The sequence below is a fragment of the Mus musculus genome, chromosome 9, assembly GCF_000001635.26.
Source record: "Mus musculus strain C57BL/6J chromosome 9, GRCm38.p6 C57BL/6J".
NCBI lineage: Eukaryota > Metazoa > Chordata > Mammalia > Rodentia > Muridae > Mus > Mus musculus.
In genome coordinates this window covers 20727112-20745820 of record NC_000075.6, presented here as the reverse complement: position 1 = coordinate 20745820, position 18709 = coordinate 20727112, and the positions used below count along the sequence as shown (strand labels likewise).

At 49.0% G+C, this 18709-nt stretch overlaps 1 protein-coding gene and 1 long non-coding RNA gene across 6 annotated transcripts in view; one reads left to right on the top strand and one right to left on the bottom strand.

Annotated features, from left to right (window-relative positions):
• Positions 1–18709, top strand: part of Olfm2 (olfactomedin 2) — a 78644-nt gene that overhangs the window by 513 nt on the left and 59422 nt on the right. Inside the window, exon 1 of one of the 3 annotated variants that reach the window (NM_173777.4) lies at positions 17592–17708. The exons of the other annotated variants lie outside the window; for them this stretch is intronic. Coding sequence (NP_776138.2) covers positions 17664–17708 — 45 coding nt within the window. The 5' untranslated portion in view covers positions 17592–17663. Of the gene's footprint in view, positions 1–17591; positions 17709–18709 lie in introns of those variants that run through there. 3 annotated transcript variants of the gene reach the window in all.
• Gm39299 lies at positions 55–18172 on the bottom strand. Of its 3 annotated transcripts, XR_003948292.1 has the most exons (4): positions 17631–18172; positions 4053–7057; positions 1977–2049; positions 55–1711 (listed from the first exon to the last, which is right to left on the bottom strand). It is a non-coding gene; the product is annotated as a predicted gene, 39299 (long non-coding RNA). The 3 variants fall into 3 exon arrangements; XR_003948291.1 differs by having other exon boundaries at positions 55–2049; XR_003948293.1 differs by lacking the exons at positions 55–1711; positions 1977–2049 and having other exon boundaries at positions 4228–4568; positions 4955–7057.

Here is an 18709-nt window from a genome sequence, read left to right as displayed (position 1 = left end):
TCATCATGAGGCCAGGGTGTTTAGCTTCTAAAGCTCCCCACATCCATTGCCTGCACCCCTATAGTGGGGAAAGGGGCGGGACTCACGTGTGAATGACTGACAGGAATGTGCGCCAGGTGCTTGCAGCTCCTGGGTGCTGGGGAAACGTGTGTCTTTGTGTTGTGGCTGGGTGTGACCCAGGGGAGTTTGTGTGTGTGTATGCGTGTTCAAATGTGAGTGAATTGGGGTGTGACTGGGAGAGGGTGTGTGTACGTGTGAGAGAGTGTGTGAGTGACAGTGGGGGCAGGGTGACCCGAGGACCAGTGTGATGACAGATAGGAGTTGTGGGTCTGTCTGTGACTGGCTGTGTGACCCGGCATGAGGACCTGAGAATCTCTGTGGTGTGTTTGTCCGGCTCCCGCTATATGTCAATAACGGGGTGTGACAATTGTCCTCATGGCTGTGCCCAGATGCCTGGGTTGTCCAAAACTCGAGTGACAGTCAGGTGTGTGGCCATGTGAGGGCACTCTGTGCCTTTGGTTGAATACATCACTCTAAAACGGGGTGTTCAGGGTGACAGGCTGTGTGTGCAAACGTGACATCCAGGCCCTGTGTGTATAGGCTCTATGCATACCCCATTCCTGGTGTGGCAGATGCAGGTGCCTCCCTGTGGTACTCCGTCTCTTGGGTAAGCTAGAAAAGCTATGCAAAATGTGGAGGGTCCAATCTATCTTCTACTATTGAGAAACCTCATTCCTCCTCCATCTTGGGGGTGGGAATACCCTCAGATCTCATGTGTGTGTGTGTGGGAGGGGGGCGTTAGGAAGCTGCTATCAATAAAACAGTAACATAATAGCAAACATTGTAGAAAGGCTAATGGTCACGCTTGTATTACAAGCACAGCAGGAGCTAAGGTGCTTAAGCCTCCGGGTGTCCTATCTATGGATGGTAGGGCGTCAGGGTTACCCTCATTTAAGAGATAGGGAAACTGAGGCACAGAAAAGTTAGGTCACATGCTTAAGCCCAGACAGCCCAGGAGTAGTAGCACGGACAAGATAGAACACAGGCAGGTCGCTCCTGAACTTAGCATTTGTGAAATGATCCACTCCAGTGTCTACACTGCCTGGGTCGACGTGACTAGGCGGGGTTTCTAGGTAGAAACTCACTAAAATAAGGGTCTGGACACCTTTCCTCTTCTGATTAAGATAAGAGGGCAATCAGCTGTAGTTACACCCCACTCTCGCGTGCTGGTAGAGACAGGTCCGGGTAGGATTTCTACAAGGAGACGATGTGGGGTTCCTTGCGCTCGGTCCATCTCAGCACAAACACGCAGGGTGGGGAAGGTGCAGCCGGTTGCACACAGTGAGCACTCAGTATGCAAGCCCAAAGGAACTAGGCACACCACGTGTGAAGGAGACAAAAAGAGAAAAACATACCTAAAAAATGGCTGGCAAAAAATGAACCAGGAGGGAAAGCGACTTTAGTTTCTGAGAGTAATTGAGTCACCCTTAGGTTTCCAGTTCCAAGGCCAGTTTGCAGAGAAACCCCAGGAATGGAGGGAAGGGGCTTGGGGCGGGGCCGATTGGGGATGGAGCTACTTGGAGAGCAAGGGAAGGACCACCTGCCAGAGCGTGCTGGGGCTGAAGCGGGGACATCTGAATCCCGACTCTTGGGGGGCAGCAGTCACTGGCTGCACTGCTTCAGGTGGCCACTAGGGGGCACCACGTGATGGCTGAAAAAAAAATAGTGGTTAACCAAGGTCTGCCTCCACAGGGGGAAGGAGAGGAGGAGGGCAAAAGAGGACAGGGAGGAGAAGAGAGAGGGGCGGGGTTCTGAGGAAAGCGGCTCTGCCCCTCTCATTTCTCTGTCTAGTCCCAGACACCTCTCCGCAGTCCCAACAGAACCCTGAACAGAACCCTTCTTGAGAAATCATTTCCTCAGCCGTTCACATCACCAGATTTGATGAAGCAGTGAGGCCCAGCCCTCCTGGAGCTGACCTTCAGGTGCAGCAGACAGATGAAACCACAAAAATGAATACACCGGCTCCAAGAGCTGAATCCATATATAATCCTGTGCAAATAGGAAGAAAAAAATCACAAGTAGAAGCTAGTCATGGTGGCCCACACCTGTAACCCAGGGTGTGTGTGTGTGTGTGGAGGGATGGGATCAGGAATTCAAGGTCATTCTCCATCACATTGTGAGTTCAAGGCCAGCTTCCCCCCGCCCCATAAAGGAGATTAATACTGGACAATGAGGGTGGGGATCTGGAGCAGTGGCTCAGAGGTCAGGAGGGCCTGGTGTTTGTTCTAGTTTGCTTTCTGTGCTGTGCTACAGAACTGACAAGGAGGAGAGGGTTGTTTGTCTTACACTTCAGGTGTCGGTCCATCATTGATGGGGCTCAGGCCAGAGCTCATTCTCTCAGGGGACCCAGAGCTTACACTCAAGCAGGGACCTCTGAGGACACTCAGCCAGCTTTCTTATACAGCCCTGGCCCACCTGACTACAGATGGCGCTGCCCACACTGGGCCAGGCCTCCCTACCTCAGTCAAGACCACTTCTCCCAGGCATGGCTGGTCCCTCGACCGAGGGGGCCTTTTCTCAAGTTGACAATAAAAAAATAACCAGGACCCTGTTCTTACAGAGGACTGGAGTCCGATTCCCGGCAGCCACACAGAGCGGATAACAACCACCGATAAATTCAGCTCCCGGGGATCTATTCCACAAACAGGCACACACAAAACAGTTACTTTTTTTTTTTAGTTTGTGTATGTGTCATCATGTATGTGTGTGTACCTGCATGTATGTATGTGTGTATGCCCTCATGTATGTGTGTCGTCATTGTATGTGTGTGTACACGTGGAGGCCAGAAGTCAACCTGGAAGTCACCCTCAATTGTCCTTTTTCTTGTTTTAAAAATGTTTTTGAGATTTTAATTGTTTACTGTGTCTTAGTTATTTTGTGGTAGAAGGCACAAATGCTCTTAACCACTAAGCCATCTCTCCAGCCCTCAATTTAAGACTTGTTTGTGGCTGATGGTGTTTTGTTTGTTTGTTGTTTTTCAAAACAGAGTTTCTCTATACAGCCCTGGCTGTCCTCTGTAGACCTGGCTGGCCTCAGACCCAGAGATCCTCCTGCTCACACTCTCATTAGATGCAGAGTTCATACTCTCACTGGACCCAGAGTTCACACTCTCACTGGACCCTGAGTTCACACTCTCAGGGGACCCACAGCTCACACTATCACTGGACCCAGAGTTCACACTCACACTGGTCCCAGAGGTGACACTTTCATAGACCCAGAGCTCACATTCACACTGGTCCCAGAGTTCACACTCTCACTGGACTCAGAGCTCACACTATCACTGGACCCAGAGCTCATACTCATAGGACCCTGAGTTCACACTCTCACTGGACCCTGAATTCACACTCTCACTGGACCCAGAGTTCACACTCTCACTGGACCCTGAGTTCATACTGGACCCAGAGTTCACACTCTCCTGGGACCCAGAGCTCCCACTTCAGCTGCTGCCGCTGAGGAGCCCTCTCATCTCAGTCCTTACAGTCTTGGATCACAGGTGTGTGCACCTGTGCTTGGTGTTTGTGTGGGATTTGGATTCTGGTTTCCATGCTTGTGCCACAAATTCTCCATCCACTGAGCCAGCTCTCTGGCCCAAGTGTATGGTTCTTGAGTAGCTTAGAGCTGCAGGGAACCTGACAGTCCTCTAAGCCTGCCATCTCCCCTTGAGCAGGTGTCCTCTTCCCAACACCTGAAAGTCCTCCTTGAAGTCTTACTTTGTTTACTTTAAAATATTTTCGTTTTTGTTGAGACAAAGTTACACGTAGACCAGGATGGACTCACTATGTAGCCAAGGATGGCTCGCACACCTGATCCTCCTCCTTCACTCTCAAGTGCTGGGCGACAAGTGTGTACCCCACCCATGCCCACTTTATCTTTATCTTAATCTTATCTGGACTTAGGGCCAATGCTTTAGGGGTCCCCACAGGCTGGGAAGGACTAGTTCGACTTAGTCATATACCCCAGGGCCTTTGCACTTACCACTCCCTTCCATTTACCTGGGTGTTGTTCCCCTTGGACCCTATATTTCAATACCCTTTCCTCTTCTTTCTGCTTCAATCACTTTCTCTCAGAAGGCTGCTGTGATCGGCCATCTAAAATCATTTGTTTGAGACAGTTATGAAGTGAGACACACGTGCAGGCTGCAGCGTCACAGTAGCCATGCTGAGGACTGGGGGGCTCTGAGTAAACTGAGAGAACACCAGGTAGAGAGGAAAGCCTGCACACAGCGAAGGTCCCCTCCCCCACCCCAGGCAGGACAGCCAGCAAAGGCAGGGCTCTCTCTCACACTGCTAAGAAGACTGTACAAGTGGAAACTCGAGGATTGAGCTGATCGAGGGCTGAAGGTGTGTAACCAACAGTCGACAAGATGCTTGCCTGTTTTATATGAAGCTCTGAGTTCCAATCCTCAACACCACACAGAACCAACTATGGTGTCAAATCCGGAGTTCAAGGTCAACCTCTATTCCAGAAGTTTGCAGTCTGTGTGTTTAGTGGGTCACATACCAGACATTCTGCATATCAGGTAAATACATTACAATTCATAACAGTGGTAAATTACAGTTTTGAAGTAGCAACAAATAATTTTATGGTTGGGGTCACCACAGATGAGGAACTGTGTTAAAAGGTCTGAGCATTAGGAAGGTTGAAAACCACTGCTCTATTACATAACATAGTGCTTGAGACTAGCTTTGGCTACATGAGACACCCCACCTCCCGCAGCTCTATAAACAAAACAAATCAGGCAGATGTACATAGCTCACCACCCAAAGCCCTGGATTCTGTACCCAGAATCCCAACTCGCAGAAGAAAGACTCTGGCAGGCGATTGCCACTAATTTGGGGCTAGCCCAGGTTACAAAATGAGACCCTGTCACAATGAAACAAAATGTATGACTCACACAGTTCTGGACTTTTTCACAGAATATTTTCTGTTGTTATCTGAAACTTCAGAAAGCAGACCACTGGAGAAGTGGGAACCCCTGTGCCCAGGGAGGTGCCTGAGATCACGGGTGTCAGCAGAGGCTGAAATTCCACGGAAGGGCGCTGCTACTCAGAGCCGAGCTGAACTTCCTTATCCTATCAAGGTGTTAACCTCCCAGCTTGTCTGGGGGCGGGGAAATCAGGACAAACTGCGTGAGGAACCTCCTGGGGCTGGGCTCAAAACTGAGGAGCTGGGGCGACACCTAGTGGTGGAGTGAGGTTTGTGCAGGACGCGAGGGGTGTGTGTGCTTGTGTGAGTGTGTGCACGCCCGCCTGTGCGGGCATACATTTAACAGACATACCTTGGTTAGGGCTCCTCACAAGCACTCCACTTGGTTTTGTTGTTGGTACTGTTTGTTTGGTTTTGGTTTTCCAAGACAGGGTTTCCCCGTGTAGCCCTAGCTGTCTAGGAATTCACTCTGTAGACCTGGCTGTCCTCGAAGTCACAGAACTCTGCCAGCCTCAGCCCCCGTAGTGCTAGGATTAAAGGCGTGCGCCACCACCCTCTGGCTTTATTTTGTTTTTAAATTTTAATCACATTTATTTATTTAGGAAGGGGAGAGTTCTTAGCTTGGTGCCCACAGGAAGTCAGAGATGTCAAGGTTAGACGACAACTTCGGGGGTCAGTTCTCTCTTTCACTGTTTGGAACTCAGGTCTTCAGGTTTGGCGCCAAGCTACCTTAGTCTCTGAATCTTCTCACCTGCATCACTTCGTGTTGTTGAGAGAGGATCTTTCACTGGCCTGGAGCTTACCAAGTACGGGACTGGGTATGGTCACCCTAGGGCTGACAGATTTTCTCACATCCAGAGAACCAAGAATCCACACTAAGCACAGGGTGGCAGCAGCCCCAATACGCTTGGTACATCTGTGCCTCAGGCTAGTCTAAGAGGAAGCAGGAAACACCTGAGTGGAGCTAAGAGATTGGGTGAGGTGTGTTTGGAAAGCTGTTCACCTGAACACCAGTAAACTTAGAGTCTCTGGCTCCTGCCCCGCTCCTCCCCACCCCGTTCCTCCCCCCCCCACGCCCGTGTGTAGGTATGTGTATGTTAGCATGTATGTGGCCAAGTGTGCATCTGAAGGCCAGAGGTTGGCATCTGTGGTCTTCCTAGGTTGCTTTCTATTGTATGTTTTGGCGTGATCTGTCCACGTACTTGGAACATGCTGCTCTGGTTAGTCTAGCAGGGCAGCTCTCTCTGAAGTTCCTATTCCCACCATGTGAGTGCTGAGGTTCTACGCAGCCCACGCCCACCTGACATTTACACGGGCTTTGGGAATCAGAACTCAGGTCTTCATACTTCATGTGGCAAGCACTTTACCCACTGAACCATTTCATTTATTTACCCGAGTGTGAGCGTGTGTCTGATTCTGGCGGCCAGAGGACAGCGTGCAGGAGTTGGTTCTCTCCTCTTACCATATGGGTTCTAGGGCTAGAACTCAGGTCGCCAGTCTTAGCAGCAATCTCCTTTACCTGCTAAGCCATCTTGCCAGCCCCTTTACACACAGTTCTAATGATCTGTACTACTGGATGCCAAGTCCTACTTAGAAGACAGAACTATAAAATGTCACTGCACAAAAATAAAGGAAGTCAAAAGTAAAGTCAGTCAAGGCCGTGAAGAGGATACACAACTCCTCATTCCCTAATCCCAGAGATCCCGATTAGCCTCAAGAAAAGCACAGTGAGGCTGGAGAGATGGCTCCACAGTTAAGAGCACTGGCTGCCCTTCCAGAGGACCTGGGTTCAATCCCCAGCACCCATGTAGCAGCTCACACGTGTCTGTAACTCCAAAGTATCTGTCCTCCTCCTACAGACATTCATGCTTTAAGGCAAAATACCAGTCCACATGAAATAAAAATAAACAAATCATTTTTAATATAAAAAGAAAGAAAGAGGGGGCTGGAGAGATGGCTCATCAGCTGAGAGCGCTGGCTGCTCTTCCAGAGCGGCTGAGTTCAAGTCCCAGGACCACATGGTGGCTCTGATGCCCTCTTCTGGCCAGCAGGTGTATATGCAGATAGAACACTAAAAAAAAAAAAATACATAAATCTTAACATAAAAAAAAAAAAGGAAAGAAAAACACAGTAAATACACTGAGAGAGGGATGCTTTCCCCTTGTTTCTCTGGTAATTTCAGTGTGACACACTGGTGACAGGGAGAGATGAGAGACACAGCTCGCTTTGGAGAGTCTGAGAGTCTACAAGTCCAAGAGACAGATGCAAGCTGGGTACGGTGGTACATGCCTGCCATCTTAGCTCTCTGAAGGCTGAGGCACAAAACTTGAAAGTTGAAGGCTGGCTTGGGCAACTTAACAAGCCTTTGTTTTAAAATAAAACAAAAGGAAGCTAGGGGCGTGGCTCAGCTGTAGAGCCCCTGCCTAGAATCCCTGGGGAAAGGGGCTGGGGACAAGGCTCAGTGTCACACAAGTGTAGTATGCAGAGGATCGTTTGCTGAGCCGACATGGACCGGAAATACATGGCTTCTGGGAATGGGAACTCAGGTTGGGTGTGGATGGGAGGTGAGATCAGAGGTGAATGTGGGAAGGATGGTTGTGATCTGGTTACAAAGACCTTGAATTCTAAGTTAAGCAATCAGAATTTATTGAGTTGTCAGTCAGTAGTCACAGGCTAGGAGAGAGAATTCAGTGGTTAAGAGCACTGGCTGCTATTCCATAGAACCCAGGTTTGATTACCAGCACTCGCATGGCAGCTAAAAACCACCCCTAACTTCCAGAGAAACAGATGCCCTTTTCTGACCACCACAGGCACCAGGCAACACACACACACTAAATCACACACACACATACACACAGAGTGATAAACGATTATAATGATGATCAGGGCTATAACAAAATCCTGTCTCAAAATCAAAACAAATAAGGCCCAGCATTGGTGGTGGAGACGGCTCTTTGGTGGAGTGCTGGCCTAGCACACACAAAGCCCTGTGTTCCAACCCCAGCACCACAGAAACTGTGCTTGGTGGAGCACTCCCACGGTGCCAGCCCTGGGGAGGAGAATCAGGAGTTCAAAGTCATATTTGGCTATATATTAATTTTGAGGCTATCCTGGGCTATGTGAGACAATGTTTTAAAAGAACAACAAAACAAACAAACAAACAAACAAACAAACAAAAAGCACAGAGGTGTCAAAACTTGATTCTAAGCACAACGGAAGCTCCACATTTCTAGTATGAAAGTAGAGAACCCAGCAAACCCTGGCTTAACCCCAGCTGGGAACTCACACATGTCTCACTCAATATTGAGACTACAGACACCTCTGCAAGTTGGCTTTGGAGATAAATAAATCCTGTGGAGATGATGCATTTGCCCATGGAGTCTGGGGATCATGGGACTGAGTGATGACTCAGCAATTAAGGTTTTGTTCCTCTTTTGGGGAACCCAAGTTTGGTTTCCAGAACCCACATGGGGCAGCTCACAGCTACCTATAATTAAAACTTCAGGGTACCCCCTTCTGGCATTTGTGGGCATTACATTCACATGTGCACATACGATTATGCAGATATACATACATACATACATACATACATACATACATACATAAAAATAAATAAAAGAGCCAGGAATGGTGGCTCACACCTTTAATCCCAGAACTCCAGAGGAAGAGACAGGCAGATTTTTGTGAGTTCAAGACTAGCCTAGTCTACAAAACAAGTTCCAGGATAGCCTGGGCAGTTACACAGAGAAAACCTGTCTCAAAACAAGCAAGCAAACAAGCAAACAAACAATAAACAAATAAATAAAAGAATTATGAATTGTGACAATCTACTATGTATGACTAGAAGTGGGGTTGCTGAGTTATGTGGGAAATCCTGCTAAAGTTTTCCAATGTTGAAGAAGTTTCTGGCAAGGGTGGGTGTAATGGCTCATGATCCCAGTATTCAGGAAACAGAGATAGGTAGATCTCTGTGAGCTGAAGGCCAGCCTGATCTACATAGCAAGTTCCAAAACAGCCAGGGCTACATAAAGCCAGGGCTCAAAAACACCAAAAAAACAAGCAGGGGTGGGGGTTGCAGGGGGAGAACTGTTTGCTCCAAGATGGCCTCTGACCCTCATACCCATGCTGTGGCATGCATCAGATAGATAGATAGATAGATAGATAGATAGATAGATAGATAGATAGATAGATAGATAGATACATACATACATACATACATACATACATACATACATACATAGTTTCTGGCAGCTATGTAAAGTAATGCAGACTCCAGCCATCTCACATCCTTTGGATTCCTTGCGTGGTCTTTTTTTTTTCTTCTCAGATATTCTGATAGCCACAAACTAGGTTCTCCTTGAGAGGCTAAGGAGTGCTCTTATGAATCATAATGCTAAGTAGCTGTTATTGGCATGTAGATGTCCCACACATACTAAATGTCTGGTCTTCTGGTTTTGTGTGTGTGCGTGCGTGCATGTGTGTGTGTTGGAAGGCCTATGGGTATACCTGTGCATGGGGTGCTCCTGTGTGTGGGGGTGCTCTTGCACATGTGTGCATGTGTGTATGTACATGCAGAGGCCAGAGGCTGGATGTCTCCATGGTTGTTCTCCACCCTATACATTGAACTAGGTTGTCTCGTTTGAACCCAGAGTTCATTGATTTGAGCTAGCTTGCTCCAGAGATCTCCAGGACCTCCCCATGCATGGAAGCAGGCTAGCCAACAAGCCACTGCACTATGTGGGCTGTGGGTTCAAGCTCAACCCTCACACTTGTGTAGCAGGCACTTTACTCCGTGAGCATTTATCCAGTCACTCCTCTCCACTGAGAGAGATAGGGGAGGAGATGACAGGTGTGAACTACCACACCAAGCTTAAGGGATACCGTGTGTGTGTGTGTGTGTGTGTGTGTGTGTGTGTGTGTGTGTGTGTGTGTGTGAAACTCAGAGCTTCACACTAGGAAAGCTTTCTACACGCTGAGACAAATTCCTCTTTCACTTCTTATTTTGAGGCAGGTTCTCATTCTTGGTCTTCCTGCCTCATCCTCCCAAGCAGCTGAAGTTACAAATCTCTGCTGAGCCCAACAATGTTTGAGAAAATTTGCCTTTTCCAGTGTCTGCCTTATATCAAATCATTAGACAAAAGTCGTTAGGGGTGAAAGCGTTTGTGCTTACTCAGTTTCAGGGTATGGTCCATGACAGCAGCAGCAGCAACGGGAAGTCAAGGTGACCAGAGCTTGTAGGTCCTGATTAGTCAGGAACACAGAGAGAAGAATGCAGTCGTGTGCTCAGCTGGCTGCCTGCACTTTTGGACAGTTTAGGAAATGGTGCTGCGCAGAGTGGGCAGGATCTTTCCAACCCAGTTAATGCGATCAAGACAGTATCCCACAGACACCAACGGGCCAGTCTAGTCTAGATAATTCCTCATTGAGATTTGATTCCTATGTGAACTAGACAGTACCACGTTCACAATCAAAGCTGACATCACACCCACAAAATGAAGATAACCCTTCTGTATTTTCTTCCAAAACTTTACTGTCCAGAGTTCTCGTTCTCTCCCCCCACCCCCCACCCCCGCAATGCTAGTGTAGAGGTCAGAAGTCGACCTTGGGTGTCATTCCTCAGGAGCCAGCTGCTTTGGTTTTGGAGACAGACTCTCACTGACCTGGAGTTTACCCTAGCCTGGCTGGCTAGTGAGCAGCAGGGATGCCCTGCCTCCCCAGCACTGAGGTACAAGCATGTACAGCATGCCTAGCTTTCTCTTCTTCCTTTAAAAACTATCTTTTATTTATTCCCCGACAACTTCATGCATGTATGCAACATACCTTGTTCATGCTCACTCCCAATTCCCCTGCCCCACTTTCCTGGAAATGCCCCAACACATTTCCTTTCCACCTCTGTGTTCTTTCTTGCCCCCACCCTAGAACCACCCAGTGCTTCCTGTTGACTCGTTTGGGTCTTGTGTAGGTAACTACAGTTATAGTAAGCTCCTGAATGCAGTGCTGCATCATGTCCAGAGGAGAGCTTATCACAGCATTCCTCCCCATCCCCTGCCTTTCTGTCCTCTCCTGTGATGAGCCCTGAGCCTTGTTTGGGGGCTGGGTCGGGAGGTTTGAGTCAGATGTCCCATTTAGGGTGGAGGACTTGGTCACTATGCTCAGTTTTGTGCACTGACTGCTGCACTCTGCAGAGGATGCTTCTGTGTATAAGGGTGAGAGCCACATTGATCTATGGGTAGAGAGGAAGGCATTTTGACAACTTGTCCATTCAGCAGAGGTACAGTGGTAGGTTTGCCCCTAGGGGCCATGACCTCCCATGCCACGGGCTTCTGACCGGGTTTACAGGAAACTGTTGTTCCACTCTTGCACCAGTGGCCACAGCTTGCTTGGCAGGTCAGTAGGATTCAACACTAAGATCATCAGTGCTTGTGGGGGTTCTGAGGATCAAACTCAGGCCTTCATACTTGCATCGCAAACACTTTGCCCACTGACATGTCTTCTCGATCCCAGAGGGTTGATTTTTGTATATAATATGAGGTAGGAGTCTACTTCCACTCTTCCCCACTATGAACCAGCCCAAACGAATCAGCTCCATATAGACTCTGTGACTGAATGCTGGGTGACTTTGGGAAAGATTCTCAGCATCTCTGTGCTTATCAGCCCTCATTTCTTTTCTTGTTTTATTTGCTGTTCTTGGAATTGAACATAGAGCATGATGGGAAAGTGCTTTTCCACTGAGCTCCATTCCCAGCCTTGTTGACTGATTTTTAAAATGAGGATTATTGTTGGATGCTTTTAGTTCCAGTACTTAGAGGCAGAGGCAGTAAATCCCTCCAAATTCAAGGGCAGCCTAATCTATATGGAGAGTTCTAGCCTTACCAGAACTACACAGTGAGACCCTGACTCAAAAAGGAGATGGCTCAGTCAGCAAAGCGCTTATCACGCAAGCATGTGGACCTGAGGTACCACTGTGAGCACTGTGTCCTAGAGGATGCAGAGACAGAAGGATCTGTGGTGCCTCTGGCAGCCAGCCCAGCCAAATTGATGAGCTCTATATTCAATGAGCTGTTAAAACAAATTGAAGCCAGGTAGTGGTGGTGCACACACACCTTTAATCCCAGCATTCCTGGGGTAGAGGCAGGCAGATCTCTGAGTTTGACGCCAGCCTGGTCTAAAAGCAAGTTCTAGGAGAGTCAGGACTACAGAGAGAAACCCTGTCTAACAACCCAACAAAACAAACCATAAGTTGGAAGACACCCATATAGGAAGACCTGCTATGTGAGCAAGTGTACATGTGCAACCACACTCACACATGAACACGCACACACGTAAGAACTGGCTTTGGTGTTGTCTTGAAGAACAGGACTATAGAGGGTGATGGAGGTTGAGAAGCCATAAGCTCTAGTTTCTGTGGGTCCATTAAGGCCAAGCCTAGGCTGTGGGATGAAGCCAGAATTCTTCACTGTGTATATATTAGTCAGGGTTTTCTAGAGGAACAGATCTGAGAGAGAGGGAGAGGGAGAGGGAGAGGGAGAGGGAGAGGGAGAGGGAGAGGGAGAGGGAGAGGGAGAGGGAGAGGGAGAGGGAGAGTTTCATTTATTCATTCATGTATTTAAGTTTATCAGAATGGCTTACAGGTTGTGGTACAGCTAGTCTGACAGTGGGTATATACCAATGGAAAGTCCAAGAATCTAGTACTTGTTCAGTCTATGAGACTGGATGTCTCAGCTGTCTTCAGAGTATATGCTGGAGTCCCAAAGAAGTAGGCTGTTATGCCAGTAAAGGAATGGACTTGCTAGCAAGAGTGAGGGCAAATGGGCCAAGAACAAAGTCTTTCTTCTCTGTCCTTTACACAGGCTGCCGCGAGAACATGTGGCCCAGATTAGAGGTGGACCCTCCCATCTCGAAGGATCTGGATTAAAAGTGAATTAAGAAAAAAAATCCCTCACAAGTGTGCCTGGTCTCTTGAATTTTAGTTAATTCCAGATGTAGTCAAGTTAACAACCAAGAATAGCCATCACCGTGTGTTAAGTTTGTGGCAGCCATGAGCCTTCATCCTAGCACTTGGATGTAGAGGCAGAAGGATTGTAGCAAGTTCAAAACCAGTGAGGGCTCTGTAGCCAGTTCTGGTGTGTGTGTGTGTGTGTGTGTGTGTGTGTGTGTGTGTGTGTGTGTGCAGAGACTTCCCAGTGGAACCCTGTAGAAAGAGACTGACATGTAGCTCAGTGGGTAGAGTGCTTTGCCCAGTTTGCACAAAGCCCTGGGTTTTATCCCTGGCACTGAATAGATTAGGGGTAGTGATGCAGGCCTATTATCCCCAACTCAGGGGGCAGAGACAGGAAAATCAGGAGTTCAGGGTCAACTTCCCTTTGCTGCACAGTGATTTCAAGGCCAGCCTAGCTTATGAGACTCTTTCTCAGAGAATAATACACGTGAAGCTGTTTGCTACAGGTGAGGGACACACACCCTGAAGTAGCCTGTCTGAGTGCGGAACCAGCGCCTCAACCCTCGGGGACGGGCTGATGTTCCTCACTTTGTTCTCCTTTCCGCTGCCCGAAGAGTCAATTCCAGGAATTTACCTTCCCTGCCTCCATGGATTTGCCTTTTCCTGGACATTTTATATAGATGGGATCATAAACTCTATGCTTGTTTCTCTCCAGTTTCTTTTCCTTAGAACAATGCTTGTGCTGAAATGTAGAACAAGGCTGGAGTGGGCATTCATAGTCCCCCTGCATGGGGCTGAAAGGTCAGTTAGAGCAGTGTCCTGGCTTATTTGCACACTCGCCAGGATGGCTGGCTTACTCATTATTGGAAAACCCACTGCTATGAATGTCACCTGTGTGTCTTTCTGCAAACTTACCCTTTGCTCTGGGGTGGATGGATCCTTGGATTTTCTGACAAGTTCCTATTTACCTTCTCAGAAGTGACAAAGCTCAGAGCAGTGGAAACGTTTTATAGTCCTAGTGGCAGAGTTAGGAGTACCAGACATCAAATCTCACGGATGCTTAATACTCTCTTGCTAGTCAGGGTCTCCAATTCACGATAGATCTGCACTATGTAGCTGAGGCTGGTCTTGAACTCTTGATCCTCCTGCCCCCCATCTCTCTCTCTCTCTCTCTCTCTCTCTCTCTCTCTAAATATATATATATATATGATTATAGTGTGTCCATACATGGTTTATGCAGGGCTGGGGATGGAATTCAGGGCTTCATGCATATAGGGAAGCATTTTACTAACAGAGACAGACAGCCCAGCCCTGATACTCCTCTCTCTCTCTCTCTCTCTCTCTCTCTCTCTCTCTCTCTGTGTGTGTGTGTGTATGTGTGCATAGGCACACATGTAGGTGGAGGCCCCAGGTTGATTTGCGTGTCTTCCTCAAACACGTCTTTATTATTATTATTATTATTATTATTATTATTATTATTATTATTTTGGTCTTTCTTTAAACCTAAAACTCACTGGTCCAGCTAGGCTGCCTGGGAGGTGAACGAAGGGGTCCTCCGGTCTCTTTTCCCCATCCCCAGGACAAAGATTACACACACGGGCCAACACGAGTTCTGGAAGTTTGAACTCATGTGGCGAATACGTTATGAACTGGTCCTCTCCCTGGCCTCTCAGATAATATTTTTAAAGATTTATTTATTTTACGCATATGAAGTACACTATAACTCTCCTCAGTGGAGGCATCGGATCCCATCACAGATGGTTGTGAGCCACCATGTGGTTGCTGGGAATTGAACTCAGGACCTCTGAAAGAGCAAGCAGTGCTCTTAACCTCTGAGCCATCTCTCCAGCCCCTCAGCTACTCTTTTTTGAAGAATTTATTTTCATGTGTGTGCCTGATTGTATAGAATTATTCCACATAAATACAGGAGCCCCAGGAATCCAGAAAACGGCATTGGATGCCCTGGTACTGGAGTTCAGGCAGTTGAGAGCTGATATGTGGTGCTGGAACTGAACCTAGGTCATCTGGAAAAGCAGCCAGTGCTTTGCACAGCTTCTCTCCAGCCCTCTCTGACAACTTCCAATGGGGACAATTGTAGTGGGCACATGAATTGTTTGTCCCATGAAATACAGAGGTCGGGTGTCTAGGAAAAGGTAGAAGTGGAGTGGACTCTGGGTGGAGATTTGAACCACAAATAAGCCTTGGTCAGAGACACACTTAGTCAAACAGTGAAAAACAATTAATTTCTTACTGGTGACACGTGCCTGTCATTCTGGCTTCAGGAAGCAGGAGGATCAGGAGTTCAAGATCACCCTTGGCTAAACCAAAGGGGGTGGGTGCTAGAGATGTGGCCCAATAATGTTTGCCAAGCATGCGTGAGACTTTGGACTTAATCCCCAGCACTGAAGAAATATAGCTGATAAATAAATACTTAATCAAGGTAAAGTCAGGCGGTGCTAAGGGCTCTAACTTCAGGAAATGGTCAGGGAGGTTTCTTCAGGTGATATTCAGGCCATATTGGAGTGAGGGTTATGAGTCTGAAACACATGCATGTGACTAGCGTGTACCCTGACTTCCATCCCCAGCCTAGAAAACAAGCAAACACACTCAAAATAAACACAAAAATGACATTCAGATCTGGGGACAAGGTTTGCCACACAAGCACCAAGACTTGAGATGCCCAGGGTTCATTTTGATGTTGGGCAGGTGACCCAAAACATCTGAGAGTCAGAGACAATGAGCTGTCTGGCGTCTAGAGTGATGGATTGGCAAGTTCTTGGTTTGACTGAGAGACTCTGACTCAATGAAGTGGAGAGTGATGGAAGGAGACACCTAATATTGAGATGGGGAGGTGCTCCCCTGAGTCACATACCTTCCCCCACATGCAGACACACATATGCATATGCATGCCCCTATCACCCAGGGTTGAGTCAGGGAAGCAAAGGAATATGTGGAAAGTCAGAAGGGAGAGCTGGTGCTCTCCTCTGGCTTCTGCACGTGTCTAGGACCCACACTGTAGAAGAGAGAAGAAACTCCCACAAGTTGTTCTCTGACTTCTGAGCCCCGCCACAAGCGTAAGTCAGCCAGTCAGTCAGTAAATATAATTATAAAAATAGAAAAAGAAAAAAAAAGCCCCAGTCCCACCCCAAGCGGAAAGAAAGGGAAGCCCCACTCCTCCTTTGTCTGTCTGTTCCTTCCCAACGCTTAGGCTTAACAAGAAGCCAGTGGGCAAAGGGCCAAGGAAATGCAGTTTTCTGGAAGACAGGGCACGTCGCTTCCCCCCAGAGGACAGAGACTTAAGTGAAGGATGCAAGCAGGCTGCCTGGATTCCTGTGATAAAATGTTTGTCAGCTTCCAGGGACAACAGATGCAAAGGTCCTGAGACAGGAAAAGGGATGAGACAACTAAATGTGCAGAAACTGAGAGAAGGGCAGGTGGAAAGATCTAGATATTTACGATGGAAAGGCAGAGAGGCAGGGGCAGAACTAGGAAATAATAAGGTGTTTCGAGAAGGGAATGAGTGTGGAGACTAGAAAGTTATTCAACCACATTTTGTGTGTGTGTGTGTGTGTGTGTGTGTGTGTGTGTGCAAGCGTGCACACACGCACGAGCACACTGTGGCAAGCATGCGGAGATTCGGTGCTAACGGAAGGCAGTGGGGTCTCTCCTTCCATCATATGTGCCCTGTTGATCAAACTCAGGATTTCAGGCTTTTAGCTTTATCTACTGGGCAATCTTGCCAGCCCAAGGAGGCTAGTGCCATCTTTGGTGAGAAGAATTTGAGAGGCATGGAGGAAGGAGAAAGGGGTTCCTTGTAAGTGCTCCCAGTCCTTACAGAAGTCTGGCTGTGTGAGCTAGGCCTGTCTCCTAGCACCCGAGGTGAGGAGGTGAGAAAGGCCACCATTGTGGAGGCCCAGATAGCCCAGTGATCTTAGAGGCTGATGTCAGATAGGCATACCTGGAGACATGACTCAGAAGGATGGACGCATGCCATCCAAGTATGAGTTCAGATTCCCCAATATCTAACCCAGAAATCAGATGTGGCATGCCTGCACTGCATTTCAGGGGAGGCTGAGACAGGCTCTCTGGGGCCGGTCTGACCAGCTTAGCCAAATCAGGGAGCCCCAAGTACAGTGAGAGACCTTGTCAAAAATTTAGGTGCAGGCGGGTTTGGTAGCCCATGCCTTTAGTCTGAGCCAGAGCTACACAGAGAGACTGTGTCTCAAAACTAACTTACTAAAAAGACTAAATAAAATCAATTAACTAATAAAACAAGGCAGAGAGGGGCACCGAGGAAGACAGTCCATGTATACCTCTGGCCTCCTCACTCAGGCACACAGGTCTTGCACAATCTACTCTTCCTTAGTCTCCACCCACCCCCTTCTGATACCTATTTGTACTTTCCTTCTTTTGTTTCCTATGTCACTCAAATTTCTTTTTACACTTATTTAAAGTGCTAACGTGGTGGGATGGGTGGCCGTATGGCCACAGCCTTCAAGTGGAGGTCAGAGGACACTTTGGGGGACACTTTCCTCTTCAGAGATCCAGCTCAGGTTACCAGGCTCTGTGGTAAGCACTTTTACACACTCAGCCATTGCTTCCCCCCACCCCCAGACCTCCCCAGCCCTTCCTCAAGTCCTGTCTGTCTCCATAACGCGGTGTTCTTGAGTTGAGCGGCAGGCTACCTCTGGCTTCTTACACATACCTGACCCATCAGGCCCCCAGAACCACTTTACAGATGAGGAAACTGAGACAGACCGGAACAACTATTGCTGGAGGTCAGGTAGGGGCTGAACCTGCTTCTCAGTGGAGTTCAGACAGTTCAGGACCCCCAGCACTTCGAGGTTGGGAGCTTCCGGCTCCGTAAGCGGCCAGCGAGGTAAAGGCCTGAGTCATCGCCGCCTCCAGACGGCGGCGGCCGCCGGCCGAGGGCGACGGCGGCGGCGGCGGCGGCGGGAGGTGATGCGGGGACGCCAGGAGGGGGCGAGAGTGCGAAACCGAAGAGAGGCGACCGCGCGGGTGCTCCTCGCCCGGCCCTGCCGCCTGCTGCGTTTTCCAGCCTCCCTCACCAGGGCACCAGCCCAGTGCAGGTCCCTGGGGGCTGGAGGAGACCCGAGGTCTTAGTTCCCCGCCTCCCACCCCAAGTTCAAGTTGTGAGTCAAACCGTGCGTTGGGACCTGTCTGCAAAAAGAACTGTCTGGGTTCACGACAGTCCCGGGTGGCACCGCCGCCCTCGGATGCGCAGGGGAAAGCATCTCGCTTCCCAGGTCACCCACACTCCAGAGTCTGTACCGGCCACCCTGGGCTTTCCTGGTCTGGAATCCACAGAGGGATCCCCTTCAGAATGATCTGGGGACCAGGAAAGCCAGGAGAAAAGAGTCTCGGAGCTCGGGAGAGCACCGAAGTCCGTCCCGCACTGCTCTCTGTGCGTTGCGGGCTCGGGACCGGGCTCTGCACCCGACCGATCAGGTGGGTGGAGACACCCGACCTCCACCCCCTGTCAGTTTTGGGTGGAAGGTGTGGGCTGGATTTTTTCGCCCTGAAACGTAGGGGTTTTGGAGAGGGGGTGTTGCGTGCTGGGGAGCCCTGGGATCACCACTAAGCTACCGAGGGGACTCGAGCGAGGATGGAGGATTTGGCTGGGGGGGCGGGGCCGGGGATGCCGCGGCGGCGGGGATGGGGGGAGGTGGCGAGGGTGTTGCTGGCAGGGGATGTCCCCACTTCTGCAGGTGGGAGAAGGTCCGCCAGAGGCTCTGCGGGGAAGTGGGGGTCGGAGTGGGTGCA